Source organism: Capra hircus, chromosome 14 (genome assembly GCF_001704415.2).
Source record: "Capra hircus breed San Clemente chromosome 14, ASM170441v1, whole genome shotgun sequence".
Classification (NCBI taxonomy): domain Eukaryota; kingdom Metazoa; phylum Chordata; class Mammalia; order Artiodactyla; family Bovidae; genus Capra; species Capra hircus.
In genome coordinates, this window is record NC_030821.1 from 14,139,010 (window position 1) to 14,161,164 (window position 22,155).

Sequence of the window (22,155 nt, forward strand, 5' to 3'; positions counted from 1 at the left end):
GAATGAAAATTTTATGAAAAGAGAGTTATGGAAGAGTTGTGAGGAGAAACTGCAATGTTCTGAATGACGGATTTCAAAATCATCACCTTTTCAGACATTCAGTCCCATACTGGACCAAAATACCACTGACAGTATTTCCTTGAGAACATGATTTTTCTGAATAGATCCATATAAAACAGGCAGATTTATTAAGGGGAAAAAATGAGTTTAATAATACAGTATTAGATTGAGTATCATCCAGGAAAAGTGTACTGTAAAAAATGTTTTGAATATTAATTGAAGTCTGGCAACTTTTGTGTTGTAAATACTTGTATTATAGTGAGGTAGACAGTTTAAAAAAAACTCTCCATTAGACAGACTTAAAATTTTGTAATAATATTTAAGAAAATGATAACATTATGAAAGAATGAAATATCTGATGAATGCTTAACTTTGTACAACTCGAATATAAACTTTAAAAAATATTAGAAATTATAACATTTGAGTGCATATAACGTTTTGTACATTAAGATGAATTGCATGCTGTCCATTTCCTCTTTGCACTTTCAGTCACCTTAAATAAACAAATATATACAGCCTTAACAGAACAACAGTGCATCCAAAGCAAATGTGCATTTTAAATTATTTCTCCTGGCCAAGTCTTTTTTTTTCTTTTTTACTTAGCATTTTATATTAGCATTTATTATCAGTCTCACCCTTTCTTGGATAGTTTGTAGTTCTCTGAACCAAACAAGCAACAGGTTTAGATCCAGAGAGAGCAACACCACTTAGGAAGAACAAAAAGGTCTTGTAATGGTTGGTACAAGGTCCCTTGTTTAAACCATTTCATGGTCAAAGACAAGAAGGAAGCTAATTCTTCAAAGGGCCTAGTTATGGGCAATGTTTGAAAATAACACTGGTGCAGGCTGGGGAAAGTTCATGCTTTTGGCAACCTAAGGATGGGTATTTAACTTGCACCGGGGCTCTCTCTTGCTTCCGGAAGATGAATTCCACCCTTGCCTTCTTCCTCACCACACGGTTCCCCATCTCCCACCCCAAGCTCAATGTAACACTTTGCTCTTTTCACAGTTTCTCATTACTAAGTTTTAAAAACATTGCCTAACTGGTAATTACAATCTGAAACAATTCTTTTGGGGGAGCCCTGGGCTATTGCTGGCTGGTAATCTTTCAGGAATGTCAGAGAGAGGGGAGGGAAGAGAGATTCCAAAGAAACTTCGAAGACAAGGACGTGTGCCTCCTTTCCTCCCTCTCCTCCCAACTCCTGGGCCTGACCCTCCATCCGAGCCCTTGGGGAGGGAGGGGGCAATCACCTCCCCTCCGGACTTCGCCCTTCCTCTTCTTGGGTCACTTTCCTATCCTCTGCATCTCTTACTTTAGTTCTAAATTCCCCAGTTCTGCCCACTTTTTCGTTTAAATGGGAAATCACCTTTTCCTTCAAAGGGGATGTCTGAATTTTGGCAAATTCTGCCTAAAGAAATCAGTGAGAAACAGACATGGGGAAGGGCTTTTCCATAGGTTACCTCCAGCCTGGGCAAAAGCACCTCGGTGTCAGCCCATCAGAGGCTGGTCTTGTGGTTTCTCATTATCCTTCAGGGGGTTCCATTTGGACTCATTCTTGTCATTCCATCCATACCAGCTCCCCTTTCCCCCAGAAAAAGCCAGTGAAGGCGGTGACCTGAGCCCCCTGGAGTGAGATGCAGGTTGCCACTTCTCTGTACCCGAAGAGGCCGGGGCAGAATTGGGTATACAAGCAAGCGGCAAAGGCCCGCTTGCATCCGCCTCTTGTCTTGCAAAGCTCTTCCAAAGGCAGGACTCCTTCTGACTTTGTAATATCTCTACCTCAACACTTTCTGCAGGGGCGCTGGGTCGGGGTCACGGAACAGGGCCAGAAAGACCCACCTCCTTTACATAAGTAGAAAACAATCCGACCGAGATGTGGTCGAAGGTGAGTCTTCCTTCCACAGGTTTCCTTCTTAAACTATTAATTTCCCCCCCCCCTAATCCTTGGAGCAGTTGAGAAATAGGTATGCGTCTCCCCTGCCCCCACCTCCCATGGAAATCTGTTGAAACACACGAGGAAACCCAAACCCACACTAATAACGACCAAAAAAAAAAAAAAAAAAAAACTGAAGAAATCCTCCTTGGCTGGTTTTTCCAGGATGGCCCCCCCGGGCAAGGTGTGAAATTCCGTCTCTCCCTCTGGGCAGGCAGGTGGAAGGTTCTGGGAAGGCAGAACTCCCTGGTCTCCCACCGGCCGAAAAAAGTCCAGGCTGCGGCCCCGCTCTCCACCTCGTCGGGGGCCAGCTCTCCTCCGCCTCTCCGCGGTCGGACCTCCCCCCGGGCCATCCCGGGCCGAGGCGGCAGGAAGGCGCCGCTACCTGCAGCCGCACGACTCCACCACCATCTCCTCATACTGCTTGTAGACCACGTTATTGCCCGCGTCGATGTACAGGATGCTGATGGGAGTCAATTTGGTGGGCACGCAGCAGCTGGGCGGGGTGGAGCCGGGGTCCATGGAGTTCATCAGCGTCTGGATGATGGCGTGGTTGGTGGGCTCCAGGTGCGAGCGCAGCGGGAAGTCGCACACGCCCTCGCAGTGGTAGGCCTCGTACTCCAGGGGCGCGATAATCCAGTCGTCCCAGCCCAGCTCCTTGAAGTTCACGTGCAGGGGCTTCTTGCTGCAGCGCAGCCTCGACTTCTTGCCGTGCCGCTTGCCGTGGCGGCTGGCGAAGGCTGTGCGCCGCCGCCGGCGGCCAGGCGAGGGCGACCACGGCCCGGCGTCCGGGATGCCCGACGGCGGCGGCGGCCCCGACCCCTCGGCGCCCGCGCCGGGGCCGACCACCTCCGTCGCCGAGCCCAGCTGCTCGCGCATCTCGGCGAACAGGGTCTTGCGCTGGGACCTGGAGAACACGACGAGCAAGGCGCGCTCCTGCGGGGTCCGCACCCTCCGGCCGAAGCCCAGACTCCGCAGGTCCGGGGGCGGCGGCTGCTGGGGCCCCGGCGCGCGCGCCTCGGCCTCCTCGGCGCCCGGCTCGCCGCCCCACGCGGCCCGAAGCTCCAAGCACAGCTGCTTCCAGGGCTGGGGGCGCAGGCCCCGCCACACGTCGAAGACTTCCCAGCCGGGCCGGGGCGCCCCCTGCGGGTCCAGGCTCCGCGCTTCCAGCAGCAGGGGCGACTGGCAGGCGAAGAGCTGCAAGTGGAGCGGGCCGGCCGGCGGCCCCCAGGGCGCAGCGGGCGCCTGGCGAAACAGCCGCAGCTCCGCGCCCACGAGCTCTTCTTTGTCTGAGAGCGTGGACACATCAAACAAATACTTCTGTCTCCGGAGAGGAGTGTGCGAGAGATCGTCTGCGAGATTAAAAAAAATAATAATAATTACAGTCAGTTTCACTTAAGAGGGAGATCAGCCCGGAGCTCTGCGGCCGCCCCTGGGAGGGAGCTGGGGCAGGTCGGTGGGGGTCCCGGGGCGCCCACCCGGAGGGCTGACCACCCCGGCTCCCTGCCCCGGCGGAGCGCGGCTAAACGGAAAGAGCACCAGGGCGGCCCCTTCGTCCCCATCAGCGCTGGACACCCTGCGCGGAAGTCAGTGGAGAAGGCGGCCGCAGCTGCCTCCCGGTTTTCCCACCCACCCACCCCAGGAGTCTGCGTAACCACTAATGCGCCCTTTGTGGCCGCGATACTTCCACACCTCCTCTCGGCTGGCTGATTCTCATCATTCCCGTCTCAGTTCAAATGTCACCTATTCCGAAAGGGCCATCTTTGACCACCCTGATCTAAAGCAGACTCCCTCGGTCACTATCGGGGGACCCTGGTGTATTACCTTCCCGGCATTGAGCACGATCTACAAGGACCTCGTCTGTATTTGTCTCCTCAGTGGTCTGCCTTTTCCAGCAAGAGCCATGCCCCACCTCCAGTAACCCGTAGGAGCTACTGGCCGGCCAATCTTGCTCACCGCAGCGTCTACAGGCCTGTCTGATCTAGGGTACACGCCAGTCAGTAAGTGGGGAATTTCTTGGCTGTCCTTTATAACTATCTAGAGAGTTTTAAAATGACAGCACCAGGGCGTGCTTCAGTCAACTGGATCAATATCTGAGGACAGGGCCTGGGTATTGGAGTTTTGTTGGGGTTTCTTAGCTTTGCTTTAAAAAAAAAAAAAAAAAGGCAAAGTTGAGTTGAAGGGACAGCCCAAGTTGAAACCCAGGTGTCTGGTGGAACGGTGGAAGGTGCTGCCCAGCAGACAGGTTTGCTGAAACCTTTAGGCCCAGTAGGAAGGTCACAGAATGTGGAGCTGCACGGCAATTTCTTTCTTTTTTAAATTCATCAGTCACTTAAGAAACAGAAGAGCAAGAAGGGTTTCCAAAGTCTGCAAGGGTGCAAATGAATCAACGCTAACACCAGGCATCTATCCACTGAGAAGACGCTGCAGCCAATGAGAAATAAATACACCAGCAAGGAGAAGAAACTCAGCAATGCATACACACACAGAGTGACCTTCTCCCCTCCTCCACCTACCCAATCTGAAATCATCTTGCTTTGCAACTAATCCTGAAGATAAAATTTTTGGTTACCACTGAGAAAAAAATGGGGGCACCTGGAGGAGGGACAATAACAAGCTTTTAAAAACTCAAGGTGAATTCCTGGGGACCCAGGCAGAACTGGACTTCTTTTTTGACACATCTGTGCATGAAGCCAATCCCAAGGTGGAAAGTGTGCAAGGCGGAAAGCTAACCAGATTTTCCTGGGCTGCCTTCTCATAAAATATTTACAACCCAGCAAATACAAAAATCCCCAAAGCCCCCAGCTTGCCCCAGAAGCTAGTAAAGTTGGGGTAGACTTCAATAGTAAAAGTGTCACCGGGTCCCGGGGTCCGGCCCTCGATGCCTGTCCAGATGTAGCCCCAGGGCACTGGATCTGGAGCCTCTGCCACATCCAGTCCCCACTCCAGGCTGACCGCTGGGCGGCCAGCCGCCTCACTCAGTCGTGCAAGTCCAGACCTGAGATGGAGCTGTGGGAAGGGTTAGAGAGGTGAAAAGGGAAAAGCCGCTGGAGGCACTTGATTTATGGAAGCCGAGACCTTCAAACCGACCAGGGTCACATTAAAATCAGTGGGAATTCAGCACACTTTCTTCTCCTTTCAAGAAACCTGTGTCTGACAACATTCAACCACCACCCAGATCTCTGGACCTATGATTGCCTAAGGCTTCCCCTTCCTGTCTCTCAAATTTCTCTCTCCCCAAACTAAGGAGGTGATAAGAGGGACAAATCTAAGGTTCTTGCTGCACCAGCTCGATGTCTTGAGGGCTGACATATTTTTCATCCTTACTTTATCCACGAGCACAGATTGGTCCTGCAAGGTAAGTACTCATATTGTTCCCATTTTACAGATGGGAAAACCAAGGCTTGGAAAAACTAATTACCCAAGTCTGACAACTAATAAGTGGTGGTGAAAGTGAAGTCGCTCAGTCGTGTCCGACTCTTTGTGACCCCATGGACTGTAGCCTACCAGGCTCCTCCTTCCACGGGATTCTCCATGCAAGAGTACTAGAGTGGGTTGCCATTTCCTTCTCCAGGGGATCTTCCCGACCCAGGGATTAAACCCGGGTATCCCGCCTTCCAGGCAGACGCTTAAACCTCTGAGCCACCAGGGAAGCCCAACAAGTGGTGGTATTCAGACCCAAACCTAGGTCTCTTTAATTCCAGAGTTGGAGCATTTAGCCAGTAGGCCCCATGGCTCCCTGGAGAAGGAAATGGCAACCCACTCCAGTATTCTTGCCTAGAGAACCCTGTTGATGGTGGAGCCTGGTGGGCTGCTGTCCATAGGGTCGCACAGTCGGACACGAGTGAAACGACTTAGCATGCATACATGCATGATTGGAGAAGGAAATGGCATTCCACTCCAGTATTCTTGCCTGGAGAATCCCAGGGACAGAGGAGCCTAGTGGGCTGATGTCTTTGGGGTCACACAGAGTCAGACACAACTGAAGCAACTTAGCAGCAGCAGCCCATGGCTTCCGCTGCCTATCCATTAGAGTCCAGGTCCTGGAGCCCAAGGCAGCTGGGGAGTGGCCAGGTTATAAGTGATGAAGCATACAGTCCAAACTATATTTTCAGGGCTTGGTAGGAATCAAACCTGGGATCCTTTAGGAAATCATTTCCATCTCTGCTTACATAAATTTGAGACAATTTGTCACTGGTTGGTGAGGTATAGGGGAAGAAGAGGCAAGTGTAAAAGATGATTTATTTAGTTTTCTCTCATGCAACACAAAGAAATCAGCCTGCTTTTGTTTTCATTCCTTTTTTTAAAAGCATGGACTGCCATACAACAATGCAAATCAGCCATAATTATACTTAATCCCCTCCCTACCTGCATTGTTGTATGGCAGAAATTAACACAATATTGTAAAAAAAAAGTTTTTAAATTTAAATTAAATAAAGTAAAAGTGTGAACTAATAATGCTTAGTCTACACAGCTGAGTCATGTTTTTCTAATCCTCAAGAGGGGTCAAAACAGAGAAAACCTCTGTAAAAAGAGGTTTCCACTGGTTCTGCAGCCTTGGGATTCACATGATTTTTCTAGCAAGATCAGCCTGCTTCCCCACCCATTCCAGAGCTAGGAGAAAGAATACAAATGGGGGCTTCCACCTGTATCCTGCTCTCTTTTCTTCCTACACCAGATCCATCCCACAGTTTGGGGGGCCTCACCTGCATGGACGCACTTGCCACAGGTGCACACTTCCCCAGCTACAGGTACACACATTGGGCAGTCGACACACCCTTAGGAGGACAGACCCAGAGAAGAAGCTGACCAGGGCCTGGAAGTGATGTGAGCAAGAATGCGGTGGCTCAGGTACCAGAGCCGAGCAGTGTGAATAGCTCTCCAAGCCACTGAACCTGCAGTGGTCCCTAAATATGCATCATCAGCTTTCCCCAGGAACCTGTCAGAAACGCATACTCTCTTGGGCCCCAGAGGTTTGAGGTGGGACCCAGAATTTGCATTTTCCTCAGTTCCCTGGTGATGCTGGTTGGGTCCCCACTCTAGGAACCACACGTCTAGATGAGCCCACCCCCTGGGCTCTTTCAGATGCCCCACCAGGTAGGGAGGGCCCCAAGGGGATAAAACGCAGGGCCAGGGCAAGAGCTAAGGCAACACTTAGCAGAACCAAGTTCCTATTGCTCCCTGCTCCTCCTGCCCCCTGCCACAGACACCCCCACGTGTGTTTTTTTTTTAAACTCTTACAGCCACGTGTGTCCAGAACCTCTAATCCGCCACCTGTGGCTACTCTGTGAAGCTCCCCATCAGAACACATTCTCCACCTGTCTGGACCTGCTCTGGAGGCACGCATCACAGAAATAGCCCCAGAGTAGGCTTCCAGCTTGGGGAGTGCACACACCATCCACTGTAACCCTGCAGACACTTTGCCTGACAATCCTGGCATCACAAGGCCTGGCTTGCGCTGTCCTGGCCATCTGTGGGTAGAAAACCAGCCCTTCACACTTCCTCCCACAAGCCTCCTCTCGCATGATTGGAGTGTTAGTTGCTCAGTCGTGTCCGACTCTTTGCGAACCCATGGACCATAGCCTAGCCAGGCTCCTCTGTCCTTGGGATTCTCCAGGCAAGAATACTGGAGTGGGTCGCCCTTCCCTTCTCCAGGGGATCTTCTTGACCCAGGGATAGAACTCGGGTCTCCTGCATTGCAGGAAGATTCTTAACCATCTGAGCCACCAGGGACGCCCAAGAAGCAAATATCAGAGAGTAAAGAAAAAGGATACACGAGGGCGCCTTACGTCAGGATACCCAGGAGAGCGGCGTTGGGCAGCCTTCCCCGCCCACCCGCACTAAACGAGCTGCGGACGGCTCCCGCGCGCGCCATCCTGCAGACCTCCTCCTAAAACCCCAAACATCCTTTGGTTTGGGGCGGAAAGGGCCCGGCCCGCACTGCGTTTCCCCAGGACGACTTGCCCTATGTCCGCAACTTGAGGTCCCTCTTGAGAGTCCTGGTTGCATCGTGCGTTACTCTGCGGGGCCCCGAGGCCGCCCCGCAGCTCCAGCACGTCCCCTAAGGCCCTTCGCGCCCAGACCCTGGGCTCCAGGAAGCTGCCAATTAGCGCGTGTCCCGCTCGCGTCCTCTAAATCCGCCGTGACCTAGCGGCCACTGGTGGGCCCCACCCTCCTCCACCGGCCGCCCACCGCTCGTCCGGCCGCGTGTCCTCTGGCGATGGGCTGCGACCCAGAAAGCTGCGATGACAGCGGGGTCTCCCACCCCTAGTCCGCTAGGTGGGGACTGAGCGGGGAGGATAATAGCCCGTCTTCACAAAGGAGACTCCGGAGGTCTTAGCTGCTCAGGCTTTTCCTCTCCCGCCCCCAACCGCATCCCCCCCCACCCCCACCCCCACCCCCACCCCCACCTTCAAAAGCATCCCTGAATGCTCCCGGGAGCGCCTCTGTGCCGGGCACGTGCTCAGGGTCTGGTGACCTCGGTCGCGTGCGTGAATCCTCAGCAACAGCGTGTGAGGCCGGTTCTAACTGTTACGCACTCACTCTTATAGGTGAGAGAGCGGGCTCCACGAGGAGTCATCCCTCGCCCAGGGTCTTGCAGTTCGTAAGGGGGACACGATCTGAAGGTCTTGATTCGCAAGCCCCTCTTCCAGGGTTCTGATTGGGCAGCGGGGCAAACCGGGAGGACGTGAGACCCACATCCATCACAGAGCCGCCAACACAAAGGGCGCTGGGTTCTACCAGGAATTCCTTTTTTGTTTTTTCCCTTTCCTGGAAATGAGAAGACCTTCAAGCAGGGAACTCAGAGCTGGCTTGGAGCCTCTTCTTTCCAGGTCACTCAGCCCTGCTGATGCCCTGAGTTTGCCCAAGTCCACAAATTGGAAATAGAGCCAGCTGTACTGGGTGAGTGAAAAGGAGTCTTCGGTCCTCTCTCCGCTGGGGTATGAAGGTTTCTGAGTAATTTCTGCTCCAACTATTACCCTCTCCTGGGACAGTGATCTCCTGGTCATCCCCCTCCCCCCCACACACACTCTTATCCTGAGCCCCACCTCCATCAAGATCTGAGCCTTGCAAACTGCTGACCTTGCTGAGCAGTCCCACTGATTCATAAGGCCACCAGCACAATTCACCATGTCTGGGATGCTTTTGCTTATCTCCAGCATAATCCTAACAGTGAACTCTGCTGTATGCACTCACTATGTGCGTACGAAGTCACCTCAGTGGTGTCTGACTCTTTGCTACCCTACAAACTGTAGCCTGCCAGGCCCTTCTCTCCATGGGATTCTCCAAGGCAAGAATACTGAAGTAGGTTGTCATTCCCTTCTCCAAAGGATCTATCTTCCTGACCCAGGGATCGAACACGTCTCATGTCTCCTGCATTGGCGGACGGGTTCTTTACTACTGCAGCCATCTGGGAAGCCCACTGTGTGCTGGGCATGATCTAAATTCTAGACTTATAATAAGTCATTTAAGTTTCAAAACGATCTAAGTCATTTTCTTCGAAAAAAAGAAAACGTATCATTATTATGTCATGATTCACAAAACTAAAACACAGAGGGCTCAAGTGTCACTTGTCCAAAATAGAGATAGATGTGGCAGTCTGGTTCCAATATCGGTGCCACCACTCTGGACTTCCCAGCCGCTGACCCGTGTGACTGGTAGAGACCCTGAGAACTCTCCAGCTCTTTTGTGCTGCCAGTGACTGTGGGGAGGACATCCATCCCTGACCTCCAAGTGTCAATCACTTCCTAATCAGCAGAACCAAAGGGATGCCAACAACTGGCCTTTTGAAATAGAACTTAGATGGAAACAACTTTCGCTAAATGAGAACATCATGCCAACTCACAGTCACTGGGGGAAGGCTGGCAAATGAGACAGAGTAAGAAAGACGTCCGAGGATATGTGTACCTGTTAGTTACTACTGATGACATGGAAAGAGGGTAGGAATCTAGAGTCTGAGCCAAGATTGGGATCCTGACCTGTAACTTATTGGTTGGCTGATCTTGGATGGACTGAATCACATAAGCTCTCCCAGCATCTTACGCTTCATCTGTAAAGCAGGAAAATGGCATCCCCCCCTCCACTTTGCAGAGTCATTGTAAAGGTCAGAGTGGAGGCAACCAGAGCTGGCTGTGCATGACAGACAGAAGCACCCAACGAATGCAGCCAATATTACTATATAACTACCTATGGCCAGGTAAGGGGTACTGGGGGAAAGACACACCATCCTCCTCTTGACCTTCTTTAAGATGCAGTCCAGTTCTCTCCACAAGATTTTCAGAAGTGAGTGGAGGGGAGGTGCTGGGCAGAGGGGTCAAGATAGAAATAAGGGCTTCCAGTGAAGGGCCAGGCCCATAAGGGTTTCAGCTTCACCCCTATACCTTGCTCCATCTCAGTCCCTAGGCTTTATCCACTGCTCTGGGTCCCTCCCACAATGCTCAGTGAAGACCAGCCTCCAGCCAGAACCTCATCAAGGACAGGGCCCTCCTCTGCAGGTAGCAGGTAAGCAGCATGCAAATCTACCAGGCCCCTGAGAGCCCTAGTGGCTGGTTTCCTTGCTCCTTGCCTCCCACTCTCCTGATGGCACCTTCGTGGGGCCCAAACTGTCCACAGAGCCAATCTAGGGTACAGGAGAGGTGTTCCCTAGCTTCATCAGGCAACTTGGAGGAGAAGGGGTAGCCCTAGTGGCTGGTTTCCTTGCTCCTCGCCTCCCACTCTCCCGATGGCACCTTCGTGGGGCCCAAACTGTCCGCAGAGCCAATCTAGGGTACAGGAGAGGTGTTCCCTAGCTTCACCAGGCAGCTGGAGGAGAAGGGGTAGCCCTAGTGGCTGGTCTCCTTGCTCCTCACCTCCCACTCTCCCGCTGGCACCTTTGTGGGGCCCAAACTGTCCGCAGAGCCAATCTAGGGTACAGGAGAGGTACTCCCTAGCTTCATTAGGCAGCTGGAGGAGAAGGGGTAGCCATGAATGATGCCTTGGGCCTCAGTGCGAGGAGGCCATGGCATCACAGTCCCACAGAAGCTCCTCTGGGCCAGCGCCTCCTCACCACACATTCACCCAATGAGCCTTCGCTCTGGGTCTGTTGGCTTCCCTAATGTTTTCCCCAATAGCTTGCCCTGAATTTCTCAGCTTCTTTCCGCCTTTTAAAGACCAGGAAGTCCCCTGGAAATCCTCCATAGAGGACTTTTCCACCCTCTTCCCAAAGCCTCAGAACGTCATTGACCCTTCTCCCTGGCTCTAGCCGGGGCCTTGGGAACCACAAAGAATGAGTCTGGTGGCCAGCCTCTATCTGGAAGAGAAACCTCAATGTTCCCACAGCAAGTTTTCACTCAGCCTGTGGCAAACCAGTGAAGTTGGGTGGCAGTAGTGAAGGGGAACCCCAATGTCCACCCTGCTGGGAACAACTTCACTCTCCCAGGGAGCTTTCAGCAAGTTTCTGGTAGGAGACATGCCAGCCCTTTACCTGATCTCTGGGCGCTGGGCACCCCTAGCAGGAGTCCGGAGGTACTTAGAAGAGACTCCTTTTATCTCTCAGGATGAAACAGATAATCATTTATAAAGCAGTTTCCAGGCACATGGTGCAAACTCTCCTGGCCGCAGGGGCTCATGCGCCAGAGATGCAAAGCCCAGGTGAAGGACACTTCACCAGGCTTCTCTCTTCACTGACATCCTATCCTGGCCTCTCGACCACATTGGCTCAGATCTTAATGTGACAGCATCACAGCTGAAATTCAAACAGAAGCTCGGAACCACCCCACACGTCGACCTTCTCTCCTAACTTTCCTCTGCCGCTAAGCAGCCTGCTCCCGGCGTCCTCAGCCGCAGCATCGCCTGCAGGTCACTGCTGTCTCCTGGACCCTCGGAGCAGGGTCCACACCTGGTTGATTTAACCAAGGTCGCCCCACCTGCTATGTCGACCTGTATAGGGTCACCTGAGAGCCCAGGGGAGTTGCATCTCAGCCCTGAAACTGCCCTTTGGGCTGGAACATGATCTCGGCCTTTGGACTTGAGAGCTTGGAGATTCAAAGTAGAGGAAAAGCTTCCCATTTTACGTTGTTTCCCCTCCATGACCAGTCCTGAAGTTGCCGGTGGAAGGACGGGCTCAAACTGGCGTGTGGTTGTGTGCGGGATTTTGGACGGTCAGCGCCGGGGCGGGGGGCGGGATGGGGGGGGTTCCTGCGCAAGGGAAACCTCAGTGATGCGTGTTCCTTCAAGCGCCGGCCCGGACACTCCTGAGGCCGGCATCGTGGCAACTCAGCTCCACTGCGTTCACCTCGGCTTGAGTCCCGAAATAACACGCTAGCATAAACGAGATTCCTGGTGGCAGTTATGACCCATAGTTTAGCATCCATCAGTTCCACCCCCCTACCCCACCGCTCCACCCTCCCCCAGCCTCCCTTACTGGGCATGGGAGCGGCGGTCGGCTGAGAAGTGGGATCGCGACTGGACCAAGTTGCCCGGAAGCCAGATTTGCAAAACAGGCGCACGGATTCTCTTCGGGTCAGAGGTTATTTACGGGGAGAAGGGGTATGGGTAAACCATTCCCGATCGACTCCAAAATTAATCCTCCGCGCTGCCACCGCTCCTGCTTTCCGCTCCGCTCCAGCCTTCAGACCCGCCCTTCTCCTCCCCTGCACGCACGCCCAGTACCGGGTCCCTAAACCCTGCCCAGCCCCCAGGCGCCCCAGCCACCGGCCGCGCAGCGCGCGCCTCCCGGCGAGCGCCGGTGGGCGCCGCCAGCAGGCTCCCAGAGCCTGCAGCAGCTCACCCCCAGCAGACCCAACCCTGGGCCCCCAGCAGCGCTAATGGACTGTCCTGGAGGGCAGGCAGCAGCCTCCCTGGAACCCATTATGCCAACGAGGACCTATTTGATCCCTGTAAACAAGAGACTGGAGAAGGACATGGCAACCCACTCCAGTATTCTTGCTTGGAGAATTTCATGGACAGAGGAGCCCGGCAGGCTTTCTAGTCCATAGGGTCGCAAGAGTCGGACATGACTTAGCTACTAAACCACCACCACCACCACCACCAAACAAGAGACACCATTTAACCGATACTGAGCTTAAAAATAAACAGCCAGGCTTTAAGGGCGCAGGGGTAGGAGTGATGGGAACGGGGTTGAGGGAGGTGGTAGGTACCAAGCAAGGAAATGGCGCTGTGAATCCACATTCCTGCTTGCCACCCTTCGCGGCCTCGACTCAGACCCCTTCCCAGGTCCAGAGAGCATCGCTTAACCGTGGGTATTCCATACCCGCAGAGTTCTAGAACTAGAGCCCTCCTCTGCACTTAAAGGCTCCCAGGGATTCTTGTTGATTTGCTCTGGGTCGGTGGATGCAAGCAGAAGTCCTGGCAGGAAACACAAGTTTTCTTTCCGCCCTGCTTCATATTTCCCCCACCTGTCTGCTCAGTGGCCTTCTCCTCGTCTGCCCACGCCGCCCGCAGGAAGAATTCACCAGCTTCCCCGAGGGGTGCGGCCAGAACCCCAGAGCTCCAGCTGGGAGAAAGAAACGGGGTGCACTAGAGCGCCCATCAGTCCAACGCTCTGCGTTCCCCGAGGTCACTCTGGTCGGAAGGGGGAGCTTTCATGTCTTGATTCAGTTTGCGCGGGAAGGGATTCCCAAGGCCTGTCGTCGGTTGTGGCTTAGGGAATTTTTTTTTTTCATATGCAGAAACGACAAGGACGTTGGTGCACGTTTTTCGATCCCCTCTCTCCACCCCCAGCAACTCGAAAACTCCCAGAGCCCCAGAACCTCCCGCGCCAGGAAAAAGCAGTGTCCTTCTCTGATTAGTCTCTCCTGCGGAGGAAGTCCGGCCCAGAATTCTGGCGATACTTGGCCTCTCGCTGTAGAAGACACTAGGCGTTGTTAGCCTCTTGCTAAAGCGGCATTTGTAAGGCGGCCCTTAAGGCCTCAGGGATGGGAGTGACAGTTAACTGCTGTTTAACAACGAGCCCGTGGCCAAGGGTTAGGTTTATGGCCTGAAAAATGTTTTAGTCATCCCATCCAGAAGGGCAGAACAAACTTCTGGTTTCAGGCTTCCTTCCCTTACCCCCGGGGTTAGTTCCAGGACCTGACCGTTCACTGGACTTGAGCGGGATCCTGAACCTGGAGGGCTTCGCAAACCCTGCGGGGGGCTCACAGGGGCGCGTCCTCACCCGCACGCACTTGAACGCTCAGCAGTCCTTTCCCAAGGCTGTTCCCTCTTTCCGGGGAAATAAAGCCTAGATTGGAACCTTCTGCCGGCTTCCTCACTTGGCCGTCTGCTCTGCATTAGTGTTTTTATAAGGGACTCAAACAAATCGAATACAAGGTCACCAAATAATTAACAGTTGTGAATTCCCTCCATTCCCATTAAAATACTTCCCTGCTTATATTTCATTTTCCGTTTGCCAACGACAACAGGGTTCGGGCAAAAGCCCGGCTGCGTTGATTGCACCACTCTGCGGCCCAGGTCCACCCAGAAACTCGCTGTTTTGCATAAACATACCGCGCCAGACGCACTTCAATTAGGAGGGAACGACGCCGCTCTTAGAAGTGCTTCCCGCCGCCAGACTATCCCCACAACTGTCCTGCCCTGCCCCCTGGCAATAGCGACCCAGAAGGTAAACCTAGAAGCCAGCGATCCCGGGCAAACTCTCCCGAGGTTCATTTCCAGGGTGTCAAGTTCTTCAAGGATGTTCAGATCTCGGGTTGGTTTTTTTTTTTTTTTTTTTTGGTTTGTTTGTTTGGTTGGTTTTTATCTGTTCCCTACTGCCTCCTTTCTGAGAGTGCTATTGTAACAACAACCAAAAAAAAAAAAAAAAACTTAAAGAGTATTCTTATTTCAAAATTATCTAGAAACCTAACTCACAGCAGTGTTCTTAGGTTCATTTTGTTTTCTTCATCCTTAAGAGGCTTTTTTTTTTTTTTTGGTCCCTTGTTGGAATTAACAGTGGTGCTTCTCTCACTACGTAAATTAAAGTCCGAGTTTTGCCTCACTCTCCCTCACCCTCTATCTTACAGCCACACTGAATTCACAGTTCTCACTGTGTGCCTTTCCCAGGCCCCGGGGCTGGGGATCCAAGCCTCCTGTACTTGGGGTCTTTTAATGAGTTCTATCATGTGCTAACAGCAATGTCTGTATATCCAACCTGGTCCATCCTGATCCTATCACTGTGCCAACACACACATGCACACACTTTCCCATCTCTGTGGATCAAAAAAAATCTTGAAAGCACAATTTGGAGGCATTCTTAAAGGTCAGGGCTTCCCTGGTGGCTCAGCTGGTAAAGAATCCACCCACAATGCAGGAGACCTGGGTTCAGTCCCTGGATTGGGAAGATTCCCTGGAGAAGGGAATGGCTACCTACTCCAGTATTCTGGCCTGGAGAAGTCCGTGGACTGTATAGTCCATGGGATCGCAAAGAGTCGGACACGACTGAGTGACTTTCATTCACACACAAGCTATGTGAAAACTACCTTTAAAAATTAAAGGTCAGGGATAAAGTGGTTTGTGCCTTTTACAGGGAGATCAAAGAGGAGGCAACGTGCATCTCAGTTTTAGACCTGTGAACTCAAAGTTTCACTCCAACTCCTAACTAGGTCTTGAGAGATTACAGAGGTAGGGAGTCTCAATTTTTTCTACTTCTGTTTCCTGCCACCATCCTTTAGAAATTTCCTCTTGCCTTACTCTATCCATATAGCACCAGAAGTAAGCATGCAGAACTGGCTATATGCTTCAGCTCTCATTAGCTGTGTGACCTTGAACAACTTGCTTAATCTCTCTGCCTTCTTTAAAATCATCTGTAAAACAGGGATTGTAGCACTTTCTTCCTGGGGGAGGGAGGTGTTGTTAGAATTAAATGAAATAAGTAAACGCTCAACATGTCAATATATCCCAGTAATATCGGAGAGCAAACTGAAAGGGTGGACATATTTTTAAAACCTTGCAATCTAGTCTCCTAAGGGGGTGTTGAGAGAAGGAGGGCAGGGAGTGAGGCAGTACTGAACAGGCAGTCTTCACAGATCTAAAGCGCTCTGAATCCATCCACGCTGGGCAAAGTTCGCCCGCACGCTCCCATTCTTGAAATGCAAGCTTTAGGTGTAACTTTTGGGGTTCCGGGCCCCCCAGGTGAGGAAGACCTTTTTAGAAATACTGTACTTTAAGTAGTTCAGGCCTCAACAGCGGGCTTCAGGATTCCTTACGTGGTCTTTGCTTCTGCCCCCGAGGGACCCCCTGCTTCTCAAAGCCAAGCCTGCCACACTCGACGGCGATTTAAACATCCCCGAGGCAAGGCGCCAAGTCAGCGCGGCCGGCGCGGCTCTCGGTTGGCCGCTTCTCTCCGCTCCTTGTCCTGCCATCCCCAGCTGGGGGAGGGGAGGCCCGAGGGTTTGGCGCGGTTTGAGAGTCCCCACGTGAGAGGGGCGGAAGTCCTCGCCAGGAACCCGGGATGCGCGGCTGGCGGGTCCCTTCCATCACGGGAGACTAGACACCGTTTGATGTGTTATGACATGAACCCTCAATTAGATCGCTGAGTTGAAACACTCCAATCAGGGGCCCGATGCTAAGCAAGCCCCGGAAGGTCCAGCCCGAGGTCACCGCCGGTGACACATCACATCAAGATCAGTGAGAGGGAAAGTGAGGCTTTCCCTTTATCAAGCTGGGGCTGTGGCCCGCAACGCGCCCCTCCCCTGCGCGCCCCCTCCAGCCGGCGGCTTCGCACTCCTCCGCCCCCGCGCGGCGTGCTACCCGCCGCACAGCCTTCCGGCTCAACGAACTGCCTTTTCTTCCCGTTTTCTGGGAACCTGAGGGCTCGGGGGAGACCGCGCCTTGGACGCGGAGGGCCAGGTGGTCACGCCGCGTCTCCTCCGGCTGGGGACCGCGTTCGGGAGTGGAAGCCGGACGTCTGTATCTCTGTCCGGCTAGCCTGGAGAGCTTGGCTCGGGAACAGAGCCCTCCCCTCCTGCCTCCCCCAGGCTGGGCGCGCAGCCAGTCTCCTCCCTACCTGCGGCGCCCAGGGGCGCCCAGCGCGATGCCCGGGGAGAGGCAGCCGCGCAAGCCAGGGTGAGGCGAGCCCGCGTCTGCACCGGACCTGGAGTCCCCAGAGACCTCCCACACGTGCGCGACGCCGCAGGCTTCGGTAGACGCCTCCCAGCAGCCCGCAGGGTCCCCTGGTCCTCTGCCAAACTCTTGGGGCGCAGCTTGCGAGTTAGGGGGCGTCTGTCTGGGGGAGGGGCAGAGGTTCTGGCCACTTCCAGTGGGGAGAAGAAAAGGCGCGCCCAACTGCGGGCCACCCTGGGCCTCCGGGACTTCTTTCCCTGGGGAAAGGCCTTTAGAGTAATCCCCTCGGTTCTTCCTTAGTCTCTCGACTGGGGAAGTCTGGGGCAAGTCTTCGATTAGGGAGTCAGAGAGGATGAAGGATCTGGAGGCAGAGAAACAACAGAGGTAGGGCGAGGGTTGGAAGTGGGGTCAGGGCGAGCTGCGCCGGCAGCAGAGAGGCCAGGGACCCTGATGCAAAGCTGCGAAGAAGCCACGTGTATTTGCCAAGGTGGCTTTACTAGTCCTGAAATCACCATAAAATACCTGGCGTTAATTTGCCGCCCAGACCTTTCGGCAGCTCGTGAACCTCGCTGACCTCCGGCTGCAGACGCGAACGCCTCGTGGGCTGGACCCATGCGGGTCAGGAAGGCGGCGGCAAGGAAGGGGGCTTGGGGCCTGAAGCCTGGAAAGAGCCGGGGGCTCGGGGCCTGCTCTGTAAATTTCAAGGGCGTGCCAGTCCCCAGGTCAGCCGGGTGGTCGTCTCGGTCCGAACCCCGGCGCTGGCCAGTTCCTGGGCGACCTCACTTTCACTGACCTGGAAGTGGGGGGCTGGGAAGGTGTATCGAAGCCGAGGAGCTACGTCTGGGCTGGTGGCGGAGTGGACCGATGCCTCCTTCCTTTCTCCTCGCCCCCTACCTCCGCTTTGCCCTCCCTTTGCTTTTTCCTCCTTCATCCTATCTCCTTCCACGTTATTGTCTCTTTAGGAGCTGAGTGCCCGGCGCCGGCGGATCCCTCCCCAATTTCTGGGACCAGGGTAGCGTGAGGTTCTCTCCAAGGCAATCGCCACGCTGCAGACCCGCGCGGGTGGCAGGGAAGAGGCGCAGGGGTTTTCGCAGACACCCACACATGCACCCGAGCCCACGGAGGGGCCCAAAGACGGGGCCCCTGGGTCGATGTGCAGAGAGAAGCGAGTTGCCTGGCTGAGAAAGGTGGGTGAGCACAGTCAGATACCCACGTGGATTAAGTACCAACAAAACACCCAAACAGCCCACTTGCCTCTGCTCCCGGCTCTCCCAGACAGTTGTTGCGACTGCCTCTGCAGAAATGACTCGGTTGCGGCCCCGAGGGCGCAGGGCTCCTATGCGGCTGACCATGCCCACACTCAGCGCCAGGAGCGGTCGGGTACCAGCGGAGCGACTGGGCTGGGGCACTTCCACCCGCCGCTCGCGGACTCGCTGCTCTGGACCGCAGCATTCTCTTCTCCCGGCTTTTCTCGGAGCCGATGGGAGCTCGGGGCTTCCCAGCGCTCGCTCGGGTCCCAGGGCCGCTCGGTCCGCCACCGCGCAGCTCCGGGCCTTGGACCGCACACCCAGTACCATCCGGGATTCCTCGCCGCGGGTTTCATCAGTGCCCGCCGCGACCCCTCTCCAGCCCGGGTCATCTACCCGCCACCTCCCGCCTGCCACGCTTCCTCCAGCAGCCACCAGACATGCGGCCCCCACGCTGCTTTCTGCAAAAGGCAAGAGGAAGAGGGAAGGAATAGAGAAAGAAAGAAACGGACGAAAGAGAGGCAGGAAGAATTGCACACTGGAATAAAATCTGCAGCCGCGTTCGGAAACGTACTTGGGCTTGAGAAAAAGCAATTTAAGAAAAGAAAAGGAGAAGGTATCCAGAGCGGAAAGGCGAATTCACAGATGCAGCCTCCTGCCAGCGCCGGAGCTGAGCCCTGGCGGCTGACCTCCAGGGAGAAAGGAGTCGGGCGTCTTCTTTGCCACTTACCTAGTCCCCTGTCTACAAAGCTAGTGATCGTATTAGCCGACTTGGAAGACTGGAAAAAGCTGGCATTGATGCCCAGCTTCTCGGCGATGGAGTAAGTCCTGTAGATTGACAGCATGTACTCGTGGGGCACCACGCGCGGGCCCCTGCCGGGAGGCTCCCGAGCTTCACGCCGCTCTGGCGGCCGCCGCTGGGGCTCCTCCTGCGGCCTCGGCGGGGGCTCCTGGCGATCCAGGGGCGCCCGGGCCGTGGCATTCTCTCTCGGCGCCCGCGGCATCTTTCCTTCCTTGCGGCTTCGCATTCCCTTGGCGGAGCCCAGCTCGGCAGACGAGGAGGAAGAGATGGAAGCTTGCTGGAAACCCGGCAGATCCCACAGGAAACTGATGAGGAAGACGGCCGAGAGCAGGACCCTGGAGGTATCCATGGCGAGCGTCTCTCCGAGAGGCGGCGGCACCGGGCGCGAGGAGCGGCACGGAGCGGCTGGACAGCGGCCGGGGCCCGGCTCCTCCGGCGGACTCGGAGTGCGAGGAGCCGGGTCCCAGCCACACAAATCCCGGCCCTGCCACGCCCCCTCCCGCCCCTCGCCGAGAGGGGAGGGGAGAGGACGGAGGGGAGGGGAGGGGAGGGGAGGAGAGGGTGGGAGGAGAGGCCGGGTGGTTTGGGCAGGAGGTGTGGGCGAGAGGGGGCCGCTGTGGGCCGGAGTGGCCGGGGAGGGGCCACGCAGCGCCCCCGCGGGACGTGCGCGGGGTTGCCGGGCAGTGCGCGCGGAGCGAGGCCCGGCGCGGCGGGCAGGAGGAGGCGCGCGAGGCCGCTCGGCGGCAAGGAAGCCAGGGTCCTCCGCAGCGCCAGAGCCCCTCCAGCTCTGTTCGAAGCTCGGTCTCGCCGCAGCAACGCGCTGCGCGGGCTCCCGGTCTTCTCCCTCCCCTCCCCCCTCCCGCCCCCCATCCCGCACCACCACCAACTCGGTCGCCTCCACTTGGCTGGGAGCGTGCAGCCCCGGGAGGAGGCAAGCGGCGGCGGCGCCCCCCAGGGACAGCTCCGAGCAGGCGTCTCTGCAGCCGACTGCGCGTCGACTCCGGGCGGTGGTACCTTCCTTTCCCGGCCCCAGCCTCCCGGGCCAGTCGATCGCTCCCCCTCAATGGCCAGCCCAGGGGCCAGGGAAGCCTCTCGCCGCGCACGCCTCTACGCCAGGCGTAGGGCTCAGACCAGAACAGCCCCGTTCTCTCGCTGGGGTTACCGCTTTCCACAAAGACCAGGCGTCTGTTCCCGACCCTCGAGGTCACGCAAAGGCCACGAGTCTTTAGAGTCTGGATGGATGCTGAAAGCTGCCGCGCTCTTGTGCAGGCCCCAGCCTCTCTCCTCGCAGTCCCCAGCCTCTTCGGACGCTGGGTTTAGGCGACTCTTTCCTCCTCCAGCTGTACCCCCGGCCCTCTCCCCTCCGGAGGCTTGGCCCCCGCCTCCAGTGCGTCCCCGTTTTCCCCTCTCTTCTTTCCCTTCCGCCTTCCATACTTCCTCCTTCCCCAAGTTCCGTCTGCATTCCAATCCCTCTTTCTCCAGCCTGCTTTTCTTCCCACACTGCCCTCCCATCTCTCTTTGCCTTCCCACCCTCTCCCTCCACGGACCCCCCCCCCCACTTCCCTTTCGGTGGACCCCTCCCTTTGCAACTCTTCCCCAATCTGTTTCTCTTCAGCTCAGCCTCGCCCCGTCACGAGTTTCCTTTATCTGTCCCCAGATTCCCCGTGCCTGTCTTCTCCACCCACTGCCTCACTCATTCCCGGGCCTGAAATCGAGGCGGAGGGGCTGCCTCTCACGCGCTGGTCTCCGTGCCCCTGGAGCGCTGTGGACGTCGAGTTTCCCCGTGCGTTTACTGGGTGCTCCCGGCACCAACCATAACATGCTCTTGAATCGCCGCAGCCTCTATGGGAGGTTGCCCTTCCATTTTTCCACTTTCACAGATTTAAACAATGAGACTGAGAGGGGATAAATGACTTTTCCAAGGACGCTCCGCCAGAAGGATGTGCGGCCAGAAACGGAATCTGAGGGCGCGGGCTCCAGACCCAGTGCTGGTCCCATTCCTGGGCCGATGTCTCTACTTCCTTCTTGCTTTTTTCTTTTCTTTATGGTTTTGCTTGCTGTCAGATGATTTCCTCGCCCACACCGCATTGTGTACGTGCGCGCGCGCACGTGTTCCCAGTCTTCATACTCGCCACCCTCTCACTTTCTTCCTTTTGCTATTTCATTCTTTCTTCTGTCCCTGCAGAGACCAGTCACCCGACTGCGTAAAGAGGGAGTCTTGCTTCGTTGCTCCCTTCGTTCCCAAACTTCCTTAAGGTCTGGACACTGGCCTCCCGAGGTAATGGCAAACACCCAAGAGAACCTGTTTCCTTTCATCTTCAACAAGATCTTCAGAGGTCAGGGTTGTATCATCCCCATTTTACAGCTAATGGAACTGAGGATCAAGTTCACACTGCTCCAGAACCTGAGTTCTTGGCTATGGGCTATGGAACTGGCCAGTCTCCTCTCAGTCTCCGTTGTGGATGTTCCTCCTGGCTCTATCACAGGCCTACGTATGACCCAGTTTTTATTTCCAAGATTATCAAGTTCTGAGACTTTAGACTCAAAGATGCCTTACCATAACCTTTTCTTCCTTCCTTTTTCTGTGCTTCCAAATAGTTTATTTTTTTACAAACTTAACATAAAAGGAAGTGGAACTGAACAAAACAAATTGTTTTTCAGATTATTGCCACTACAACAGACTTTCAAAATGTGCTTGCCATTATGGGCCCCCTTGTAACCTGTCTCTGTCTTTTATGTACTTATGATTGCCACACAGGGGATAGATGTTATGTCATATCCGCCCCTTGTCACTTAACGTTCCGTCCAAAGCATGTCTGCTCATCCTTCTTTACATTTTTTGGTTTGATTTTGTTTTATTGCCAAGGCCATTTCCTTGGACGTCTTTCTTCCGTGTCCTTTCTGTCTCCTCTGCAGGTCTTCACCAGCCCTCCGCCTCCCTGCACATGCCACCTCTCCCAAACCACAGACTAAAACCCCTTGTTTCCCACTTGAAGAGGAAGCATTTCCCCTTCCGCCTGCTGCTTGTATTCTCCCGTGTCAACCCAGAGAGGCCTCCTCCTTGCGGTCTCTCT

General features: G+C 54.9%; 1 protein-coding gene across 1 annotated transcript; it reads right to left on the bottom strand.

Moving 5' to 3' along the window:
* On the bottom strand, positions 227–19,430 carry GDF6 (growth differentiation factor 6). The gene is made up of 2 exons (XM_018058250.1): positions 19,010–19,430; positions 227–3,345 (listed from the first exon to the last, which is right to left on the bottom strand). The coding sequence occupies exons 1-2, from the start codon at positions 19,428–19,430 to the stop codon at positions 2,375–2,377; spliced, it is 1,392 nt and encodes a 463-aa protein (XP_017913739.1). The 3' UTR covers positions 227–2,374.